This window comes from Mesocricetus auratus, unplaced genomic scaffold, assembly GCF_017639785.1.
Source record: "Mesocricetus auratus isolate SY011 unplaced genomic scaffold, BCM_Maur_2.0 Super-Scaffold_100007, whole genome shotgun sequence".
NCBI classification, from domain to species: domain Eukaryota; kingdom Metazoa; phylum Chordata; class Mammalia; order Rodentia; family Cricetidae; genus Mesocricetus; species Mesocricetus auratus.
Window position 1 is genome coordinate 97,280,665 of NW_024429191.1, and position 22,857 is coordinate 97,303,521.

A 22,857-nucleotide genomic window follows, 5' to 3' on the forward strand; every position below is an offset into this window, starting at 1 on the left:
ACGTGCGCCTGCGCGAGCAGGGGAGGAGGGAGAAAAAAAAAAAGGAAAGGCGGAAGCGGAAGTCGGGGGGCGCGTCAGCTCCGAAAGAGGGAGCGCCCGCGGCGGCGTCGGTCCGGAGTGGGGTCGCCATGGGGCGAGGCAGCGGCACCTTCGAGCGTCTCCTAGGTAACGCGTCCTCCAGCCAGCTCGCCGTCCGCTCCCTCGCGGTCCCGCCGGACGCTGTCTCCGCAGGTCTCGGGGGAGCGGGCCGGCTGCTCGGACCGGCCGCCGGCCTCCCGGGATCCGGCACGACACCATTCCCGGGCCTCGGGTGTGGCCGCCGGGGCTGTGCATCACGTCCCCGGGGTCCAGTGAGGAATGCTCTTTGGGAGTCCCGCGATGGACCTCGCTTCCTCCGGGTCCGACGGCCCCGAACCGATTGGGCCAAAGTCCTGAGTCATGAAGTGTATGACTCAGATCTTAGCTTTACGCGGGTCGTTTGACCCTGATACCTGCTCGCAGGGTGTGGGATCGATAACTTTTGGGCCCCTTGGGGACGGCTTCCTAGGGCCCCAAGCCCGCCCCGCCCTGTTCATCCCTTGGGCTCTGGAACTGTCCCCGGGTTTTGGAAGACGTTTTCTCTCACTGTCGAAGGTGCTTGTTGATCCTGCTTGAGTCTCCTGGAGAGTGTCAGTTTTTAGGAGGGAAAAATGGGTTTGCCACGCATGCCCTGTTTCCTCGATAAAAATGTACTGTGTCCAGGAGTAAGCGCCAGGGTTGCCACCATAGCCTGCTCGTTTGCTTCTTTCTAAACTAAGGTTTTCAAAGGGGGTCGAAGAGGAAGCATTTTCCTTGCTGTCGCTTCTGGGGAGGTTCAGCACGGAGCTGGTGTGTCTTGGGAAGGCGCCAAGGGTGTGAGGAGTGTTCGCTAGGGAATCCTTGGACGTTGGTTTCGCCTCCTCCACTTGAAGTGGAGAGGTCATGGGTCCCCCATCTCTCTAGCACTTGCCCGGCTAAGAGCTCATATAAAGGACAAAACATCCGGATGATGGGACTCTGAGGGTCAGGTGACGCTGTTGAGAAGCAGCAGTGCTTGGCGTTTCGAAGTGCCCAGCAAGCTGTGATACAGGGCGTTCTCTTCCCTGGACTTGGTCTCCAAAGGGGATGGAGGTAGTACCTGTCTCATGAGGTCCTGTGGGTACTGAGTGAGTTTAGAGATTGAAATGACCGCCGATATGGAACAGGCACAGCAGCCATTAGTCCCCTCGATTTTCACACGATTTGCCTCCTGCATCGGAGGATGTCATTTCCACGATTGTAAATGTGCCTCAAGAGAATTTTCTGTTCAGTTAAGCCGGGTTTTGGTGGTGCACGCCTTTAATCCCAGCACTCAGGAGGAAGAGGCAGGCGGATCTCTGTGAGTTTGAGACCAACGTGGTCTACAGACCGAGTTCCAGGACAGCTTCCAAAACAAAACAGAGAGACCCTGTCTCAAAAAAGGGGGGGGGATTAGCTGGGCGGTGGTGGCGCACGCCTTTGATCCCAGCGCTCAGGAGGCAGAAGCAGGTGGATCCTTGTGATCCAGCCTGGTCTACAGAGCTACACAGAGACCCTGTCTTCAAAAAAAAGAAAAAAGGGGAATTGCTAACCAGGGAGCCATGGAGGAAACAGCACAATGGGCCCCCTTGAGTGACAGACTTCTCTCTCCTTTAGACAAAGCCACCAGCCAGCTTTTATTGGAGACGGACTGGGAGTCCATTCTACAGATCTGCGACCTGATCCGTCAAGGGGACACACAGTAAGTGAGGAGGGCCTGTCCTGTAAGGCAAGGGGTGTCCCCTCCTAAGATGAAGCTGACCACAAGAGTTCTTTACGTGGACAGTCCGCCTGGTCTATATCCTGGGTGTTTCGGTACCTTGGAACAATTAAAGCTGTACAGTTTGGTCTGAAGAACCAAGACGGGGTGTGGAAGGCTGGGCATATAGTTCAGTTGGTGGAGTGTTTGCCTAGCATATGTACAACCTTGGGTTTCATCCCCAACACAGCATAAACCCGGCACGATGGCACTGCCTGTAGTCACAGCACTTGGGAAATGGAGGCAGGAGGATAAGAAGTCCACAGTCTTCCTTAGCTACACATTGAGTTGGAGGCCAGCCTGGGCTACATGAAACCCCGTCTCCAAAAAGCAAATAAATGGTGGAGGTCTTTGTTCACCTTACTGAGATGTTCCCATCCTTTCCTGTTACTGCTGATACTAATGCTTTTTTCTTTTCCCCCCTTAGAGCAAAATACGCTGTAAACTCCATCAAGAAGAAGGTCAATGACAAGAACCCACATGTGGCTCTGTACGCTCTGGAGGTAAGGAGAGCCCTGCTGCAGTGTCTTTCATCTCCACACGCAAGGATTCTTTTCCTCCTAATGTCCGGCACCCCGTGCAATCCCTCTAGTGCTAAGGACAGCTGTGAGCATTGCCTTCCGGCTCGGTCACTCTTATGGGAAGAGGGAAGCATAAGAGACACTGCTTCTCCAGCTGTCGTCCAAACATACACATCCCTCAGGCACGGGGTGGCAGTCACCTCTGGCCACAGGTTTTATCAGGACCCTCGGCCTGTCTTTGGGCGCTGCTTGGGGTCCCTAACAGGCTGAGTGGGCTCAGAGGCCAGTTGAGGCCTGTCTCTTGCAGCAGGAGGAAGGCCTTGCCCTAGACGTAAGCTAGGCCTTTGTCTTCCTTGGGTTTTTCAGGTGATGGAGTCTGTGGTAAAGAACTGTGGCCAGACAGTCCACGATGAAGTGGCCAACAAGCAGACCATGGAGGAGCTCAAGGAGCTGCTGAAGGTGGGTGCTGGACGTCGTGAGAGAAGGCGGGGTCGGGTGCAGTCCCAGCTCTGCTAAGTGTTTGTGGCCTGGCAGCAAGAGGAGCAGTGGGTGTGAGAGAGGAGGCGAGGGAACAGTGGTGTTCCCTGTGAGTGCTCTGTGAGTCCAGCCTCGGCCTGGGAGAGTCCTCCAGGGTCCCTGTGAGTCCAGTCTCAGTCTGGGAGACTCTTCCAGGCTCATGTGTGTGAGGAAGACACTGTTCTTGGGCCCGGGAAGACTTCAGAAGCAGACTTGGGGCTGAGTCTTTTAGGGCTGTGAGCAGAGGTGGTCATGGAGTGTCTGTGTGAGCAGGAGCTTGGGGAAGAGATTTGGAGTAACACACCCAGGGGTGGGAGAGACCTGAGCAGTGAAGGTACAGAAGTTTAAAGTTTAGGTGCATCTGTGACAGAGTCAAGAGGACAAAGCTACAGAGCTAGGAGCTGCCCCTGGGAGGGTGGAGTTCACACCTCCCAGCAGAGGAGAAAGAGCTCTCAGGATTGTCTCCAGGACCACCAAAGGGGTTGTGATGCTGCTAGGCTGGTGGGTTGGGCAAAGTGGCGCTGTTTTACGTGACACAGCATCAGGCTTGGTCTCACAGGAAGCTTCACTCTCAGCCCATGCTGCCTAAGGTGTTGAGCTGTTAGCCGGATCCTACTCATTTTGGGCCTAAATCAGACCTTGGCCAGTTTGTTGCACAGCTGGAGGAGGACAAAGCATCAGGAGACCTCCCTGCTGTTGTGTTGGCACAGCTGGTTCTGTTACCCTGCAGATATCCCTGATGCTGCTTCATCCTGTGTCATCAACATGAGGTGTCAGGCCTCCCTCAGAGAGTGACAGGGATGAGGCTGTGCTGTGGCGCACAGGGCCTGAGCCTTCCGTGGAGAAACATCTGGAGAGGGTATCCCTGCCTCTCTCAGACTGGCAGGAGGGAGAGCTGCCTCTGTAGTGTCCGTATCCTAAAGCCCAGGGCCATGCTTCATGCCCTGCCTAATGCCTTTTGGAGGCCAGTGGGAGCCCTAGGTGCTAGTAATGGTTGTGCACGCCAGAGAACTGTGTCACTGGCCAAGGGCTCCTGGAGAGATGGAGAAGGAGGCGTGGCTGTAGATGAGAAGCATGAAGCAGTATAGCCTCTAGGTGGCTCCTGAGATTAGACTGGTGCCTGGCCACCACCCGGAGACTCTCCCTGGCCTTTGTGCCAATTGTCTCCACTCAGGCTCTTTCCACTGAGACCTCAGACACCCTGGGTCTCCTGCAGCCCTCCCCACTTCCTTCCTCACTCCACAGAGGCAGGTGGAAGTTAATGTTCGGAACAAGATCCTGTACCTGATCCAGGCCTGGGCACATGCCTTCCGGAACGAGCCCAAGTACAAGGTGGTCCAGGACACATACCAGATCATGAAGGTAGAAGGTGAGTTAGAACCGTCCCAGCTCAAGGCTGGGAATGTGACCACCAGGAGCCTTAGGGTTGTCTCGCTAGCAATTAAGCTAGATCGTCCCAGTGATAAGGGGCACGGGAGGGTGGAATGGTCCCCCCTGAGTGACTGGCAGTGAGACTAAGGAGGCAGTGTTCTCCAAGCCTTGGACCATTCTACCTTCCCGTGCCCCTTATCACTGGGACGATCTAGCTTAATTGCTAGTGAGACAACCCTAAGGCCGAGCTGGACCGACAGCCTCCAAAACAATACAGAGAAACCCTGTCTCGTAAAACCAAAAAAAAAAAAAAGTCTGCACACCCAGAGTGATATGCTTCCTGGGGGCAGCGCAGGATGCACAGGCTAGGAAGACCTCGCAAGTCAATACAATGGATTCTAGGAGTTCTGAACACCAGGCACAACCTCAGTTTCTTGGCACCTTTTTCATTTTGTTTTGTTTTAATGTGTATGGATGCCTTGCCTGCAATATATGTCTGTGGACCATATGCATGCATGGTGCCCCTGGAGGCCAGAAGAGGTTGCTGGATCTCCTGGGGACTACTTACAGATGGTTGTGAGCCACCATTTGTGTGCTGGGAACCAAACCGGGGTCCTTTGGAAGCAGCAACCAGTGCTTAGCCACTGAGCCATGTCCAGCTCTGCCGTGGCACCTTTTGCAGAGGACTCCAGTTCAGACCCTGATGGAGGGACAGGAGAGTGGCTCATGCCAGAGGAGACCAAGACCAGAATGTGCGATTGCGGTGTGTGTGTCAGGAAGCCACTCACAGGTTTTTGGCCAGGGCATGGCAGCTACATGGTCTCTCTGAGTCTCCCTGACTGTTCTGGAAGGAACTCACTCTGTAGATAAGACTGGCCTTGAACTCACAGATTGCCTGTCTCTACCTCCGAAGTGCTGGAATTAAAGGCGTGAGCCACCACTGTCTGCTTGAAGGTCTTGTCCTGTGTTCCCTGCCTGCATTCCTAGAGATTAGCAGCTCTAGAGAGCTGCTGGGGTTTACAGACAGGAACAGTGGATTAGGATGTTTTGGTGATACTTTGGACTTGGGACTTGGAGAACTCTGAGTATCTTGTGCTAATCCTGCCAGTTTTATCTGATATGGCAGATGTCAGGGGTTAGGAAGTGGTGACCAAGGAGGGACCCAATAGTGGTTAACACCCTAACCCTTTTCTTCCTAGGACATGTCTTCCCAGAATTCAAGGAAAGTGATGCCATGTTTGCTGCTGAAAGAGTGAGTTCTGGGTCAGCCACTACTGAGTCTTAGGAGCTTTTGGGAGGAAGAGGGAGGGCCTGGGACTCTTTTGTGTTTGGAAACAGGCTTGGTGGGTATGGCTTTAGCCTTTAGTGCCAGCATTCCAGAGGAGGATTGCCATGGACTCCAGGGTCCTTGGTGATTAACTCATTGTTAAACTCTTACCTGTCATGAACAAGATTTAGAAAAGCAAAAAAAAAAGAAAAGAAAAGCAGCCGTTAGCATAGGTCAGGTTGAAAGAGGTTCACGATACCATTGGGCTGTAGTTTCTAGGTTCGTGTGGACAAAACAAGTGTCTAGGTTGAGAGTGTGATTCAGGGGGTAGGGCACATACTTGGCATTACAAGGCTCTGGGTTTAATCTCTAGCAGTATTTTTAAAAAAAAGAAGAAAGCAAGAAAAAGCTGGGCGTTGGTGGCGCACGCCCTTAATCCCAGCACTCAGGAGGCAGAGGCAGGCGGTTCTCTGTGAGTTCAAAACCAGCCTGGTCTACAGAGAAACCCTGTCTCGAAAAACCACCAAAAAAAAGAAAGAAAGAAAGAAAGAAACAAGGGAGTGAACTCCTTACTCCTTTATACAACCTTAAAACAAGGCTAGTCTCAATGATGTGCACTTTTAATCTCAACTTCAGAGGCTGAGGCAGACACATCTCTGTGAGCTTGAAGCTAGCCTGGTCTACACAGCCAGGGCTACATAGAGAGACCCTATCTAAAAAGTACAATAACAGCACAAGAATCCACGTCCACAAACCTGGGAGGATTCAGGGTTGTACCTGTGACAAGAAGTCTGTTAGGAGGAGGTTCTTGCTTTTGAAGTAACTTAGCCCTGGGTCATGTGGTCTGGGCCACTGATGTGGGGGGGCACATTGGGATCCCTTTCCTGTCTGGGACATGGGGTAAGCTCTACTCTCTCTGGGCACTTGGAGGGAGACTGTTAGGTGACAGTGACAGTAGCTGTTCTCCCCAGGCCCCTGACTGGGTGGATGCTGAGGAATGCCACCGGTGCAGAGTGCAGTTTGGAGTGGTGACCCGCAAAGTGAGTATGCCCCAGGGACTTTAGTGTTCAATTCCATGCCCCTGCCATTGTCACAAAAGCCATGCTTCTGTCCTGTGATCCTGTCTCTTCTGCTCCAGTCTAATGGTTTGGAAGCAAATCCAGCGCAGAACTGGGTGGTGCTTGAGGCAGGAGCTTGGTGTTTGGCCTCTCTGATAATGAGTACCTGATGGCCAAGGCCCAGCTTCATCCTAAGCCTAGACTGAGGTCTGGGTCTGGACCACTTGTATTTCCCCAGTGTTGGGCGAAGACCCTTTTTTTTTGTTTGTTTTTCAAGACAGGGTTTCCTCTGTGTAGCTTTATCTGTCCTGGAACTCAGATTTGTATACCAGGCTGGCCTCAAACTCACAGAGATCCACCCCGTCTCTGCCTCCTGAGTGCTGGGATTAAAGGCATGCTGTTTATTTTCAGTTCCTTTCTTTTCCCCCAAATGGTGGCTGAAATTGAGTTTTCTGCAAGTCTCCCGTCTCTTTTGCTCTGCTTGTCCCTGTCCCTGCTTCCATTCACACCACTGTTCAAGGCAGTTCTGGCTGGTGGGCAACCAGGGTAACCATAACCAGTGTCACTGGACCTGTCCCGCTCCATCTCACAGCACCACTGCCGGGCGTGTGGGCAGATCTTCTGCGGCAAATGCTCTTCCAAGTACTCCACCATCCCCAAGTTCGGCATTGAGAAGGAGGTGCGCGTGTGTGAGCCCTGCTACGAGCAGCTGAACAAGTGAGTGTAGACTCCCTGGGCACTGTGTCAGGCTTCAGGACTACAGACCTCACAGGCTCCTGAAGCACTGTCAGAAGTGTTAAGGGGCAAGCCCATGCAGGCAGCTCCACCACCCCAAACTCTAGGGCAGGTGGGTGGATAGGGTGACAGGGCCCCATGGCAGCCAAATCTACATAGCAGGTTCCAGACCAGCTAGGTCTACATGAGACCCTGTCTCAAAAGGGTCAAAACAAAGAAAGAAACAACGCTTAAGGATAAGGGGCCAGTGTAGTAAAAAGATTCGTGCTTACATGTGTATATGGGGACAGGTGAGCAAGCCCTTCGTTTGGATTTCTCAACCGTGGTTTGTCTGATCAGTCTTATCTTACCTCCCCCCTCATCTTCGTGTCCCTGTATGTTTCTGTTTTGTTGTAAATTTTTAAGATTTGTTGGGGTTGGGAAGGAGACATAGTTGGTGTGCTTGTGGAGGAGCTGATTCTCTTCCTTCTGGGAATCCCACTGAGTGATTTTGATGGCCCTGAAGTGAGTTGTGTGAACTTCATGTCCTTTTTGCTTGAATGAACCCAGTGGCCATTCCAGAAGCAGACTGTCACAGGACTCAGTGCTGTGTTGTCCTAGGACATGGGATGTGGTGTTGCTAGCACCTGTCAAAAGCATGGTATTCCAATTTGACCACTGTTCTAGGAAAGTCCTTTGTAGCTTCCATGTCCCTGTTGGGATCTGTCAGGATTTCAGAGCTCCTTTATATTATCATACTTCCCCAGTCTTCTGAACCAGGATGCTGTTTTCAGCCTCTGTTACGTGTCATGCATGTTTCCAGGGTGCATGCCCCCGTGGACAACCCCCCATTGGGCTCTATCAGAGGCTACTTGGTCCTTAGCTTGTTTGAGAGTGTATGTTTCTGGTGAGGCTGTGACTCTCCCATCTGTCACTGATAACCTTTGACCAGTCGGGTGAGGAGGCTGCTCCCAAAGAAGCTCTTGTTTTTGTTTTCTTCTGCCCTTTTTCTGTTCCAGAATACACTGACATTAAGTAGGGTACACATTCAGTGAGGTCTACAGTGAATGACTGGATTTTGAGAAGGTTCACATATAGTCAGAACCAACATCACAAAAGCAGATAAGAGAAAGCTTATAGAAAGATCCTTTGTTTTTTGTTTTTTTGTTTTTTTCGAGACAGGGTTTCTCTGCATTGTTTTGGAGGCTGTCCTGGAACTCGCTCGGTAGACCAGGGTGGCCTCGAACTCACAGAGATCCTCCTGCCTCTGCCTCCTGAGTGCTGGGATTAAAGGCGTACGCCACCAACGACCAACGCCCGGCTGATCCTTTGTTTTTTTTAAAGATAGATTTTTTTTTTTTTTTGGTTTTTACGAGGCAGGGTTTCTCTGTATGGTTTTCGAGGCTGTCAGTCCAGCCCAGCCTCGAACTCACAGAGATCCGACTGCCTCTACCTCCCGAGTGCTGGGATTAAAGGCATGCGCCACCACCGCCCGGCTTAAAGATAGATTTTTATTTGTGTGTGTGTGTAGACATGCAGGTGTGTGCAGGTGCCTGAGTAGGCCAGATACATCAGATCCTTCTGGAGTTGGGGTGACAGGTAGTTGTGAGCCACCCCATATGGATGCCTGAATCTAGTCCTCTGGAAGACAGAACATGTTCATAACTGCTGAGGAATCCCTCCAGCCCCCAGTATGGCCAGTTAGTCACACTGAACATGGCATCACATGACTGGTACAGGACACGGATTTTGCTGAAAGAAACTTTTGCCTTAAAATGGGAAGTGCCATGATATGATCCCAGCTGAGTCTGGGCCTTGGCTTTGCACAAATGCCTTCTGTCTGTGAACCCAACCGTCATGTCCTATAATGCTGGCTTCCTGTCTTCCCTCCTCCCCTCTGCACATGTGGACATGCTTTAGCATGGTTTTTTTTTTTTTTTTTTTTTTAGAAAAAGAGTGTGTGTGGGTTGAATTACTGATTATGGATATATACATGGCCCTCTGTCCCACTTTGTGGAGAAATCTCTGTTTCAAACTCTAGAAAATCCCTGGCCTGTCTGGACCTTGCTGCCCTTTCTGTCCCTTTCTGAGGGGAAGGCCCATTGCTGGTCATGGGAGGTGCAGCGGGCAGTATCTAGGTGCTATAGAAAGGCCCTTGCTCAGTGCAGCCAGGAGGACTGACTGAGGCCAAGTGACCCTCTCATGTGTTGCAGCTGGCTGAGGGGCCAGAGTCCCTTCTGCCATTCCCTGGAGTGTGGGCATGGAGCCATGTGTCCCTGTTGGACTTTCCTTGTTGGGCTTTGGAGATGGTGTGGGGCCCTGGGACGCTGGTGTAGGTGTCTGGTCACTTACAGTGTCTCATCGTGCCTGCAGGAAAGCAGAAGGAAAAGCCGCTTCTACCACAGAGCTGCCCCCAGAGTACCTGACCAGCCCTCTGTCCCAGCAGTCTCAGGTTCGAGTCCAGGCCTAGCCCCTAGCACACCTTTTTACCTCTTCCCTGGGACCCTCCTCACTCTACCCTGTCTGTCCTCAGCTGCCCCCTAAGCGGGATGAGACGGCCCTGCAGGAAGAGGAGGAGCTGCAGCTCGCTCTGGCCCTCTCCCAGTCAGAGGCTGAAGAGAAAGAGAGGATGGTAAGCCCCAGGTCCCTGTGAGTGCCCCCAGCTGTCGGGGCCCCAGATGCTTGGCAGAGGTGTGTGGCAGCCCTGCCTGCTCCTTAGCCTGTGCCATGTGATCCCTAATGATGTCTTTCCTGGTTCTGCTCAGAGACAGAAGTCAACGTACACAGCGCACCCAAAGGCAGAGCCTACACCCCTGGCGTCATCTGCACCCCCAGCCGGCAACCTGTATTCCTCACCTGTGGTAAGCCGTGTCAGCCAGGCTGGCTTTTCACCTTCCAGGGATCACCAAAAGGGTTCTGGTTCGGGGCTTTGTTGTGGGAGTGCGGAGGACGCCGAGAGAGGCCATCTGCCTGGGAGATGAACCCTTCCACTTCCTGCATGTATTAAGTATTTCAGTTCTGACCTGGAGATCCATCTCATTCCCACCCTCAGTCCTGTAAATGGGGAGTGAAGATGTAACAGATTCAGAACTTCACCTGGAGATTCTACAAAACTCTTTAGAGTAGCCAACCACAGATGGTGCCTGGAGCGAGGCACTGCCCTGGTACCTGCTGGTTGAGGAAACTTTTCCTCCTCCCCAGATTTTGAGCAGGGCCCACACACTAGGGCTTCATTAGAATTAGTCACAGTGTCCATGTAAAATGCTGGCACCCGTCTGGAAGGCCTGGCTGGTGTTGCCCTGTGTCTTGATAAAGTTAAAGACTGGTGATGTGGCAGTTTCATAACCCAGGATCTTAGAAGTTTATTGCCAAGAAGGAAAGAGGAGCCAGCCCCAAAGGCCCTGTAAAGGAAAGGGCTGGTGGGCACCAGACAGGTGGCTAGAACATTGGCCAGCCCCGGGATCTGCTGTTACCTGGTGCCATCCGATCCGTCTGAATGGTTGCTTGGGGATCACACCACTGCCTCCTTCGTCCTGTTGCTCTTCAGACTCTGTTTGTCTTCCCAGAACTCATCAGCGCCTCTGGCTGAGGACATTGACCCTGAGGTAAGCAGCACAACATTGGGTGCTGCCTCCCTGCTTCCCAGCCACATGGTAACCTCTGTCTCTTTTATTGCTTTGCAGCTTGCACGGTACCTCAACCGGAACTACTGGGAGAAGAAACAGGAAGAGGCTCGGAAGAGCCCCACACCGTCTGCACCTGTGCCCTTGACAGAGCCAGCTGCCCAGCCTGGGGAGGGGCATACAGCCAACAGCATGGTGGAGGTAAGAGGGTCCTCTGCACTCTTGTCTGTCAGTCAGGGCAAGGTATGAAGCTGGCCAAAGACGCCCTTATGCTCTGATCTCTTCCAGGCTCCTCTTCCAGAGACAGACTCTCAGTCCATAGCTCCCTCCAGTGGCCCCTTTAGTGAGGTAAGCTCTGCCCTTGTCCTGGTTAGAGGCCTGTGTCAGGTTCTGGCTGTCCCGTGATCCCAGCTCTGAGTTGGTGGGCAGTGTCCGGGTGGATGGACAAGAGCCTCAGTTTGTGCTTTGTTTGGGCATAGACTGGGGATGCGGCTCATGCCCACTCGTCAGGCAGGCTGAGGACCAGATGACTTGTCCATGCCAGGCTCTCAATACAGCGGGCAACACCTGTCTGCCGGCCTAGCAAGCATCTTTGCAAGGCCACTTCCTAGGCCTAGCAGGCATGGTGGTGCTCAGCCCCCTACTTTGTGTCTCCAGCAGTACCAGAACGGGGAGTCAGAGGAGAGCCACGAGCAGTTCCTGAAGGCCCTACAGAACGCTGTCACCACCTTTGTCAACCGCATGAAGAGCAACCACATGCGGGGCCGCAGCATCACCAATGACTCGGCAGTGCTGTCGCTCTTCCAGTCCATCAACAGCATGCATCCACAGCTGCTTGAGTTGCTTAACCAGCTGGATGAGCGCAGGTGTAGGTGTCCACGTGCCCTACAAGGTCACTCTAGAGCCATGAGCATCATGGGCTTCAGCTCCCACAGGCCCCATTCGCTGGTTACTTAATTGTTCCTGGGATCCACTTGATTCTCAAGTGCTCTTGGGGGTGGTCCCATTGCTGGGCCTGCTCTGCTCCTTTATATCCATGGCCCAGAGCTAGCAGCTGCCCTGCCCAAGCAGAACCAGCTAGGCCTCTGGGCTGTGGGAGACTTGAGCTGCCCCGTTCTCTGCACACAGTGTACTATGAGGGGCTTCAGGACAAGCTGGCGCAGATACGTGATGCCCGAGGAGCTCTGAGTGCCCTGCGTGAGGAACACCGGGAGAAGCTGCGCCGGGCAGCTGAGGAGGCTGAGCGCCAACGTCAGATCCAGCTGGCACAGAAGCTGGAGATCATGAGGCAGAAGAAACAGGTGTGGCACCTGACCTGGCACGTGGGCACGGGAGGCCCCGGCTAGGCTGACCGCTACCTCTCTCTTGCTTCAGGAGTACTTGGAGGTGCAGAGGCAGTTGGCTATCCAGCGCCTGCAGGAGCAGGAGAAGGAACGGCAGATGCGCCTGGAGCAACAGAAGCAGACCGTCCAGATGCGCGCCCAGATGCCTGCCTTCCCCTTACCCTATGCCCAGGCATGTGCTGCCCAGCCCGCTTTGCCCCTCATGGGCCAAGGACAACCCCTCTGACTGCTGGCTCTTCTTTGTCTCTAGCTCCAGGCTATGCCCACAGCTGGGGGTGTACTCTACCAGCCCTCAGGCCCAACCAGCTTTCCTGGCACCTTCAGCCCAGCAGGCTCAGTAGAGGGCTCCCCAATGCACGGTGTGTATATGAGCCAGCCAGCTCCAGCCACTGGCCCCTACCCCAGCATGCCTGGCACCACAGCAGGTAACTTTAACAGTTTACAGAAGGTGGGGAGAATAATACAAAGCATTTTCTGAATTCTCTTAAGTGAATATTTTTCTACAGTTGTTTTCTTCCTGTCCACATGGATACACGTGTTCATCTACACACCCAACTCTTTCCTGGTCTCTTCTAGAGTGAGGGGCAGGTGAAGGTCCTTCACCCGCAATGCACTTCCTAAGATCAGGGTGTGCTCACAGACGGGAGACACTGGATCACAGTGGTCATTATCACTCAGTGCCCCAGTGAAGACCTCTGTGCTAATAGAAAACCCGCTTGTCACCGTATCGGTCAGCCTGTCCCATTCTGTTTTGTGCCACACGGTGTTGACTTGAGTGCCTCACGAGTGCTGTCCTGTAGTTGGCACATCGCCTTCAATTTGGTTTTTCTGGTGTTTGTGCTTGCTTAGTCAGAAAGGCATAAGATGGAGCTTTAGCTGGTGGGTGCATAGCGTTGCTTAGTTGCATCACCGCTGTGTGGCTGAGGTGGGCTCAGCAGGCATCTTGTCTGTTCCAATATCAGCAGGTGTCATTTCAGAAAAGACCTTGAGACTGCAAATGCCTTGGTACTCAGACTCCTGCGTCTTCCTAATTTTTGCTTCAGTTTTGTTTGCCTTTCTCGTAGCCATCATTCTTCCTCTACTAGGAGGTACATTTCTCTTCTCTGTCGTTGGCATGCATGTAGGTGTGAACTTCTGAACATTTTGTTCAAAGGGGAACAGTCCTTATTGCTATTGTTTTGGAAACGGTTTCTTGGTGAAGCCCTGGCTGTTCTGGAACTTATTCCATAGACCAGGCTGGCCTCACAGAAATCCTCCTACCTCTGCCTCCCAAGTGCTGGGATTAAAGGTGTGTACTACTGCTGTGCCCGGAAATTTTTTTTAAAGATTTTTACTTTATATGTATGTTTTGCCTATGTGTGTCTGTGTATCATATTTGCTGGTTTGCCAACAGAGGTCAGAAAACGTTTTGGATGCCTTGGAACTGGAGTTTCTGATGATTGTGAGTCAGTGACCATGTGGGTTCTGGGAATCAAATCTGTGGCCTCTGCAAAAGCAAAATCACTGAGCCAGCTCTCCAGCCCCTGAGGTTTTTGTTTGTTTGTTCAATGACTGTTTTATTGTTGTTTGTTTGTTTGTTTGTTTGTTTGAGACAGGATTTCTCTGTCTCTAAGATATTTGCCTTCCTCTGCCTCCCAAGTGCTGGGATTAAAGGTGTGCACTACCACCACCTGCCTGGCTCAGAGCACACTCCTCTTATAGAGAATTCACATTTAGAGCTTAATTCCCATGTCAGGTGGCTCACAATCACCTGTAATTACAGCTCCCAAGTATCCAACTCCTTCTTGTGGCCTCTGAAAGTACCTGTACTCACATGCACATACTCTGGCGAAGACAGGTGTGCATGTAACTAAAGACATAAAACTAGCTGGGCATTGGTGGTGTACGCCCAGCACTTGGGAGGCAGAGGCAGGCGGATCTCTGTGAGTTCAAGGCCAGCCTGGTCTACAGAACGAATTCTAGGACAGCTTCCAAAACAATACAGAGAAACCCTGTCTCGAAAAACCAAAAAAAAAAAAACAAAAACAAAAACACACAGAAGACAGAGGCAGGTGTATATTTTGAGTCCCAGGCCAGCTAGTGATACATAGTGAGACCCTATCTCGGAAAGTAAACAAACAAGCCGGGCGTTGGTGACGCACGCCTTTAATCCCAGCATTAATCTCTATGAGTTTGAGACCAGCCTGCTCTACAAGAGCTAGTTCCAGGACGGCCTCCAAAGCCATAGAGAAACCCTGTCTCGAAAAAAAAAAAAAAGAAAATAAACAAGCAGCCGGGTGGTGATGACACACTCCTTTAAGCCTAGCACTCGGGAGGTAGAGGCAGAGGCAGGAGGGTCTCTGAGTTCAAGGCCAGCCTGGTGTACAGACAAGTTCCAGGACAGCTAGGACACAGGGAAGCCTTATTTGGAAACACCAAAATGAACAAGCAGAGTGTGCTCTTGTATCCACTGCACGATCTCTCTGTCCGTGTCTGTTGCCTCTAATGCTCGCATTATCGTTGGCAGGACCCATGTGAGTCTGCCAGCCACTTGTATAACATTGATCGACCTGTCACCTTTGACCAGGTCAGCTTGGTGCTCTGCTTGGCTTGTCCATTCCTTGGGTTTCTGGGATCCTGCTTCCTCTTTTGAGGGAAACAGCCATTAGAAGCAAAGTCTCAGGGTGTGTATAGTAGTGAGCGGTTAAATCCAACACTTGAGAGGTTGAGGCAGGAAGACCCCCAAGTTTAAGACCTGTGTTCCAAACAGCGGTTTAGGATTGGGTTCTTAGGATGCGTTTATAGTTTCTAGATCACAGAGACCTTGTAGCGTGTGGTGTGCAGACTAAGTTCACTCTAGCTCTTCTCATCCTGACAGCTTGGGGTACCCTTCAATGCCCCTGTGGGAGAGTAGCCTGGGCTACTGTAGGAGAGGGTGTTGTCTTTGTTCCAGTTGTCTGGATTGTGAAACTCCAAGTTATGGGCTTCAAAAATCTGTGTCCACTCTCCCTAGCCCCTCATCTTCCCCGTGACCAGCCCTTGTTTCAATGCAGTTTGGAGGGTGGGAGGGTAGCTCCTGTAGAGCACCTGCCTAGAGCATGTTCAAGACTCTCCGTTTGCTGGGCGTTGATGGCGCATCATGCTTTTAATCCCAGCACTCGGGAGGTGGAGGCAGGCGGAGGCAGGAATTTGAGACCAGCCTGTTCCAGGACAGCCTCCAAAACAATACAGAGAAACCCTGTCTCGAAAAACCAAAAAAAAAAAAAAAAAAAAAAAAAAGACTCTCCGTTCAGCCCCTAGTACTACAAAACCAAAAATAATTAGGTCCTTTTTTTTTTTTTCTGCTTTCATTTTCTTTTAGGACCTATCTTCCCCCTTGTTGGCTTTACTGCCCTTTTATAAGAATGTGAAACATGTCCTTGGTTCTGAGATCACATCAAAAGGAGAACCCAGGAAAGGGCATTCTCCTCTGACTCTGTCATTCCAGAACTGAACCAGTTCATCTTTCTTGTTCACAGACCCCAGCATGGTCAGCGCCTACATGTACCCAACAGGTGCCCCTGCGGCACAGGCAGCCCCACAGGCCCAGGCGGGGCCCACCACCAGCCCTGCCTACTCCTCCTACCAGCCCACTCCAACCCCAGGCTACCAGGTGTGTGGCGAGGTCATCCCCTCTCATCTGCTTCCTGCCCCTGCCTGTCCCTCACATCACCTCCTTCCTTACATAGGCTGTGGCTTCTCAGGCCCCGCAGAGCCTCCCAGCCATCTCCCAGCCTCCCCAGACCAGCACCATAGGCTACATGGGGAGCCAGCCGATGTCCATGGGCTACCAGCCGTACAACATGCAGGTAAGGAGACCCCGTCTCTGCTGGGCATGAGGGGGGAACGCACAGCATGGGTCCTCCCCTCTTGGGCTCTCACCCAAGCCAGAAGGGTCTGTGTCTCTCCGGTCACAGGCTGCTCAGTGTCGGCCTCCATCCTCCTCTCCACAGAGTCTCATGAGCACCCTTCCTGGCCAGGATGCATCTCTGCCAGCCCAGCAGGCCTACATGGCCGGGCAGCAGCCGGTGTACCAGCAGGTGAGCCACCTTCGGGCCCCTTCCCCAGCCCCTGAGCTCCCCGATGTCCTTGGATCGCCTGCACTAGTTACACCCAGAGGCTTTTTTCAGCCCCCAGAATGAGGACTGCAAGTCAGTGCAAACACATGCATCCATATGCATGCCTGGGAGGCGACAGATTTCCCGGAGCCTCATGAGTGCATTGGCACTGTGGGTAACAACGGGAAGCCTGCACTGTGCTAGGATAAAGCTTGTTATGAACAAAAGCTCTTGTGTGTGAAAAGAAGGGTGATGAGGCCTATCTGCTCTCCCTCTCCAGATGCCACCCTCCACTGGCCCTCCCCAGCAGCAGCCCCCTGTGGCCCAGCCACCGCCTACACAAGGACCGCCAGCACCAGGCAGTGAAGCCCAGCTCATCTCATTCGACTGACCTTGAGTCTGGCACTCTCCATCCAGAGTAACACTACGGTTCACCAGAAACCACTTACGTGTCTAACTAGCCATTTCCTCCCCTGTAGTGTCCCTTCTCGTGCGAGCAAGGGGTGGCCCTTCACCCCTGACCCTTTTCCCTGTCCTCGGTGGTCTGGCTCCTGTCACTGGTTCCCTGCTTTGATCCTGATGCAGTCTTACTTTCCCCAGGGCTGGGACTCTGCAGGGCAAGTAGGACCTTCTCTGAGGGGCGTCCAGCTCTGTGTTGGGGCGATGCTTAGCCTGTCCCAGAGAGCCTGATGGCCTTGGCACAGCACGGGAGGAGGCTTCAGGCACCTCTAGCTTCCCTGCTCCTCAGCTGTCATCTCTCCAGTGCAGAACAGTGATAATAAAGTGTATTTCAAACCTGTCGCAGTGTCTGTTGGCGCAGCAGGTTCAGTTTTGGACCAGAATGTGAGGGTACTTTTCATTGCCAATAGTTTGGGAGGTGCTGGTTGAGAAGCCTTGGGATGGTCTGGTGGGGACGCGGTATTGACTCACACGGCACAGGATCTCACCCGGCAGTTGTAAAAAGGCGGCGCAAAAGTGGACTTTTACTGTCATAATCGGCCCAAACCACTGCTTAAGGTTTCAGGTCTCGACATCACACCCTGGAAAATACATTTCCACCTGACTTCTGGCTGGGGCATCCAAGCTAGTTTCCCTCCAGGCTAAGTTTAAGCACCTGCCTTGGTGCACTCAAACCTTGGGAGACCAGGCATTCGCCTAGAAAAGAGCTCTCCACATTGGCAGAAGGGTTCCAGGCTTCTAGAACAATGGACTGGGCCCTTGGGTTAGGTTTAGGGCTCTGGACTCCGTACATAGCTAACCTCTTGGACGACTGAACCGTGCGTAGGGGGCGCCCGTGTATTCCGCGGGCGAGACAAAAGAGAAGCCTCACCGAGTCTTCAGAGAAACCGCCACCCCAGAACTACTTCCGGGCCCACGCTGCGCCTGCGCGTCCCGCCGCCTAGTGCGTCATATCAGGCGCCGACCCAGGCTCGAGCAGTGGTCCTCGGCTCCGATTCCTGGAGGCCTCACGGCTAGAGCGGCCCGCGCAGCTCGTCTGCTCCCGGCTAGAGCGTCGCTTCCGCGTAGAGCCGCGTGTGACCTTCCCGCCTGCGGAGCTATGCAGCCGGCGGCGGCGGCGGCGGCGGCGGCGAGCCGCCTATGGGGGCCGCGGCTTGGGCTGCGGGGGGCAGCGCTCCGCCTAGCCAGGTACATGGGGGTGTCTAGAGCGCGGTTGCCGGGGCGGCGGGCTGGAGCAGGTCCCGAGGGAACGGGTGGCGGGCGCATGGTCACCTTCCGCGGCCCTGCTGGTGGGGCGTGGAGAGGACGGCTCGGCCCGGGCGACCTTGGGCGAAGGTACCTTTCGGTCCCTGAGACCCACCGCCGTGGACCGCAGCGTGCTCCCCGAAGCCGGAACTTTGGAACCCTTGGAGCCGTAGTATGCACCCGCTCGGCCGATGTGTTTCATCCGAGCAAACTCCTGCTCTTTCGGGCAGAGTTGCCGGCGTTGTCGTACAGTAGGGGTCCTGAGACTCTGGGAAACGTAGCGAAGCTGGTGTAGGCCCCTCAGTAGCCGCAGCCAGTGAATTCTGGCCCCGGTGGTGGCGGACTGAGCACATGGGCCGTTTGTGCACCCCCGGGGGGGGTCTCTTCGTCTCTCCTTTGTCGGATCTAATGCCTGTCTGCTTGGGGGGTGCTAGGCAACAGGTCCCCGGTGTCTGTGTGGCGCGTCAGTTGAGGAGCAGCAGCCAGCAAAGGAGTGAAGCAATCGCCGGTGCCCCTCTGGATAATGCCCCCAAGGAATACCCCCCCAAGATCCAGCAGCTGGTCCAAGACATTGCCAGCCTTACGCTCCTGGAGATTTCAGACCTCAACGAACTCCTGAAGGTATTGGGAGAGATCGACACAGCCCAGGACTAAGTTCCCGTCTTATGTTTGTATTTTAGGAGTTTGGTAATTTGCCAAACCAGGGTCAGAGGTCCCCACCTCTTCTGGATGTGTTTTTGGGAGTTTGGTAAATTGTCAGATTTGCCTTCCTAGATGCCAGGACCAACGAGGCTTGCGCCTCCATTAGTGAGTACATTCAGGGTTGAACAGCCAACCCCTGAAACTTCTTTCATCCTACAGAAAACATTGAAGATCCAGGATGTCGGCCTTATGCCAATGGGTGGCATGATGCCTGGAGCTGTCCCTGCTGCAGCAGCAGCCCCTGAGGTAAGCCTAAGCAACAGGAATAGCCATTCTGTGTGCCTGGTTAGCTGCTGACCTCAACATGTGGCAGGTTTCTCTAGATCCTGTCTGGGTCTCGCTAGTGTGTCACCCTTGTGGGCTCCCCCGTAACACCCCAGGAAACTCCCCAGTGCCAAAGGCATGCAAGGTCTTGTGTTACTTATTGTATGTATGTATGTATGTATGTGAGTATACATGTTACAGCACGTGGGGAGAGGCCAAAGGGGACAACTGTCAGGAGTTCTCTCCTTCCACAGTGGGTTCTGAGGATCAAACTCATGTCCACAAGCTTCCCCTTCACTTTGGAGCCTGTCCTGGAACTCGCTCTGTAGACCAGGCTGGCCTGCGAACTCAACGACAGAGATCGCGCTTGCCTCTGCCTCCCAGGTGTTGGGATCAAAGGCGTGCGCCACCACCGCCTGGCTCACGAGCTTCCTCTTCTACACCCTGAGCTACGCTGGTGGGAAGACCCTATTTGATAAAGAAGGAAACGGGGTTCTGAAGAGATGAAGAGTTACAATACTACTGAGGAAAGGCGGGGAGGTGCAGGATGTGGTGCCAGGGTGCCTGCCTCCCCTGCCAGGCCTGCTTTGGGTTGGCAGACCAATGGGGGTGAGGGCTAGAGTTTCAAGGAAACCTCCACAAGGTGACGATACTGAATGAAACTTGAAAGCGTTGAGGGAGAGAAAGCAAAACTTTCCCCACAGATCTAGCTGATCAAAGGGGCTCTGAGCGGCATTTAACATCTGAGCAGGGGCTGGGCGCTCCATCATACACACACACACACAATCCCAGTGTTCATATTTGTGTGTGTGTGTCACATGTATGTGGGTTTCTAATGAGACCAGAAGAAGGTGTTAGATCCCTTCAAGCTGGAGTTAAAGGCCGTTGTGACCACCCTGTCTTGAAAAACAACAAAAAACCAAGCGCGTCTTTTAATCTCAGCACTTGGCAGACAGAAGCAGGCAGGTCTCCGGGAGTTTTGAGGACAGCCTAGTCTACAAAGGGAACTCCAGGACAGCCAGGGCTGTTAATACAGCCCTGTCTCAAAAAAAAAAAAAGTTCTCTTTATTGACACAGGTTTTGTTGTCCGAGGACTGAGATATTCTTGATTCTTCCATAACTTTTTATTATCTGCAAAGCATTTGTTATCCTCTCTGCCGTATAAGTACAATTGCTTGTTACTTGTGCATGTTTGCATGTGTTCCTGTGGGGGTCACCTGTTCAGGCACCGCTAACCTTATTTTAAGACATGGTCTCAGTTGGCCTGGTGTAATGAGGCTTTTTTTTTCTGTTCTGTCAGTCAGCTCCCAAATACCGACACAGAATCTTATTATTCATGGAAGCTTGGCCTTAGCTTGTTCCTAACTAGTTCATTTATATTAATCTACATTTTGCCCCCTGGCTTATCCTGCACGTTTCCTCGTCTCCCGCGCACCTGGATTCCTCCTTTTCCTCTCCCCAGAAATCCCGCCCATAGGTCCTGCCTAGCTGCTGCCCAATTGGCTTTTTATTACACCAATCACAGCAATATATCTTCACACAGTGTGCAGATACCCCACAACAGCCTGGAACTTGCTGGAAAAAGCTAGACTGGTTATCCAGTAGGCCCTCTGGATTCTACCTTGTCAGTGCTCGGGTCACAGTCACACAAGCTGCTGAGCTGGGCCTCTAGGGAGCAATCTGCTCAACCCTGTAAATCACAGTTTTAAAGAGAGGTAGAATGAGCCAGGCGGTGACACACACCCTTAATCCCGGCACTCCAGAGGCCGAGGCAGGTGGCTCTCTTGAGTTTGAGGTCAACCTGGTCTCCAGAGTGAGTTCCGGGACAGCCAGGGCAACACTGATTACTGGTCATGAGAAGCGTGGAGAGGGATGGGGAGGTAGAAGCAGAGCTGGGTGACAGCGGGGTCTGATCCGAGGGTCCACCTGCCTGGTGCAGCTCTGTAGAGGGCAGACTGCGGGGTCTGTGTGGGTCTTACCTGCAGGTCCTGGTGGGCAGCCCTGCCTCATCTGTCCTCACCTCGTCTCTCTGCTTCCACACCCTAAGGTGGCTGAGGGAGAAGACATGCCCAAACAGAAAGAGCGGACACACTTCACCGTCCGCCTCACAGAAGCGAAGCCCGTGGACAAAGTAAAGCTGATCAAGGAGATCAAGAACTACGTCCAGGGCATAAACCTTGTGCAGGTGGGGCCCGGTCCCGAGCGCCTCCCCTTGTTGGGGCTGAAAGTTCTCAGCACTGGGCCTTTCCCGGTTGGGCTTCCCTATGACAACCCAAAGCACTCCAAGTTCTTTACTGCTGTCTCTTTTAGGCCAAGAAGCTAGTGGAGTCCCTGCCCCAGGAAATCAGGGCGAATGTCGCCAAAGCCGAGGCCGAAAAGATCAAGGCAGCCTTGGAAGCAGTGGGTGGCACTGTAGTTCTGGAGTGACACTCCCAATCTGAGGACTTTCGGACTGGGGTCCCTGGGACCTGGGCAAAGGCCTGCTCACCCCTGCTTCACTCCCAGGTGGTGTGTTGGGAGCGGCAGCTACTGACGCCGGTGATCGAATTCTCCTGGGAGAGGGACAGGATGGACCTACTGTGATGGGGAGGGGCAGTTACAGCCTGTTCGGACTCTCAAGAGGTTGCCTTGAGATGTTATAAAGTGAACACGCCCCTGGTGGCTACTGAGAGAGTACACTGCAGAGGTTTGGTGTGTGTGTGTCTGGGGCTGGTGGTATCAGGGGTCACCTTGAGTGAGGCCTGTGTGTCCTGGACCTTCCCCAGGCTCTCTGCCCCTGCCACTCTGAGGGTCTACAGCCATCTATCGATTCCCATTGTGCAGGGGGAGGGGTGATCTGAGATTTAGATGGGGTGTTTCCACTTAGATACTTTTGAGTTTGAAGTGTGATGATACCGGCCCAACCTACGGAGACAGTCTTGGGCCCAGCATCACCTCAGTTGGGGTAGATGGGGGCTGAGCTGATGCCCAAGGCAAGGGGGTTGGTTGTACATGCGGAGAAAACACCACTTAACCGGCTGGGGCACGATGGCAGAAGGGGGTTGTGCTGGCAGGCCTTGGGAGACCCTGACTAACCGTGGGATGGGTCACCCCACATGGGAGCTGTAGAGAGCTATTTTTGTTCCTAGACTTCTCAGCAGAGCCTGAGAGAGGAGCAGAAGTTTCTTTACCTGGTCTTTAACCAGAACCCAAATCGTCAGTGGTGTTTGAGCAGATCTTATTCCTCCTATTGGAAAAACTTGTGGTTTCTCAGAGAGGCCAGAAGAGGGCAGTGTGATCTGCAGTGTTGCTTTGTGAGATCTGGCAGCCCCACCCAGCTGTGGGCCAGTCCACTTTACACAGCTAGGAAACTGCAACTTCTGTGACTGAACTCCTGGCCTCTGCCATGAGGCTTGCTGATGGCCACGCCGTGCTGGTTAATGATTCCGCAGCAGCGTTTCAGGGCTGTCTGCTCACAGGTGGCTACCAGGAAGCCTAGGTATGAGCTGCCAGATCCTGCTAACGCCTGGACAGATAGGGAGTGAGCTTAAGAACCCCAGGTTGGGCCTGCCCTGTGGCCTGGAATGTTCACCTCTGCTCGGGTATCATCCCAGCCAGGGCCGGAGTCTAATCAGTGGGCAGAGTGACCTTGGGCTCTGGCCATCGGGTTAACCTGGTTCCTGTGATCCTGGATGTGCTTAGAAATCTGAGGCAGCTGGAAGGTGGGTAATGTAAAGCTCTTGACCGTAAGCCAAGTCCCCTCAAAAAAGCACTGCAAGAAAAAAATAAAAAACTTGGACCCTAACATGACAGACTACACACCTTCCCGAGTCAGGCCCCTTGATGTTTCTGGCTACCCCAGCCTTTCTCCACCTGTCCCAGATC

General features: G+C 53.2%; 2 protein-coding genes across 6 annotated transcripts; both read left to right on the top strand.

Annotated features, from left to right (window-relative positions):
* The first annotated feature begins 11 nt into the window (after positions 1-11).
* Positions 12-17,123, top strand: Hgs (hepatocyte growth factor-regulated tyrosine kinase substrate). Of its 5 annotated transcripts, none has more exons than XM_013113432.3 (22): positions 12-165; positions 1,693-1,777; positions 2,262-2,337; positions 2,722-2,814; positions 4,117-4,240; positions 5,442-5,494; positions 6,481-6,549; positions 7,160-7,284; positions 9,655-9,733; positions 9,815-9,913; positions 10,047-10,142; positions 10,848-10,886; positions 10,965-11,105; positions 11,193-11,252; positions 11,562-11,772; positions 12,033-12,205; positions 12,279-12,419; positions 12,498-12,672; positions 15,745-15,878; positions 15,970-16,074; positions 16,219-16,305; positions 16,604-17,123. In XM_013113432.3, the coding sequence occupies exons 1-22, from the start codon at positions 129-131 to the stop codon at positions 16,712-16,714; spliced, it is 2,313 nt and encodes a 770-aa protein (XP_012968886.1). In that variant the 5' UTR covers positions 12-128; the 3' UTR covers positions 16,715-17,123. The 5 variants fall into 5 exon arrangements, with proteins under 5 accessions (XP_012968886.1, XP_005069871.1, XP_005069870.1 ...); XM_005069814.4 differs by having other exon boundaries at positions 11,565-11,772; positions 15,955-16,074; XM_005069813.4 differs by having other exon boundaries at positions 13-165; positions 15,955-16,074.
* Mrpl12 (mitochondrial ribosomal protein L12) lies at positions 16,903-21,669 on the top strand. The gene is made up of 6 exons (XM_005070177.2): positions 16,903-16,944; positions 17,609-17,970; positions 18,462-18,648; positions 18,889-18,975; positions 21,041-21,178; positions 21,304-21,669. The coding sequence occupies exons 1-6, from the start codon at positions 16,903-16,905 to the stop codon at positions 21,418-21,420; spliced, it is 933 nt and encodes a 310-aa protein (XP_005070234.1). The 3' UTR covers positions 21,421-21,669.
* Positions 21,670-22,857: the final 1,188 nt, after the last annotated feature.

Excerpts from the sequence above, each read along its gene's own strand:
- Hgs (XM_005069813.4), top strand. The coding sequence starts at position 129 with ATGGGGCGAGGCAGCGGCACCTTCGAGCGTCTCCTAG. Across the intron at positions 10,887-10,964 it reads CTGAGGACATTGACCCTGAG|CTTGCACGGTACCTCAACCG; the intron begins GTAAGCAGCACA and ends ATTGCTTTGCAG. Across the intron at positions 12,420-12,497 it reads TCCCCTTACCCTATGCCCAG|CTCCAGGCTATGCCCACAGC; the intron begins GCATGTGCTGCC and ends CTTTGTCTCTAG.
- Mrpl12 (XM_005070177.2), top strand. The coding sequence starts at position 16,903 with ATGCAGTCTTACTTTCCCCAGGGCTGGGACTCTGCAGGGCAA. Across the intron at positions 18,649-18,888 it reads ACCTCAACGAACTCCTGAAG|AAAACATTGAAGATCCAGGA; the intron begins GTATTGGGAGAG and ends TTCATCCTACAG. Across the intron at positions 18,976-21,040 it reads CTGCAGCAGCAGCCCCTGAG|GTGGCTGAGGGAGAAGACAT; the intron begins GTAAGCCTAAGC and ends CCACACCCTAAG.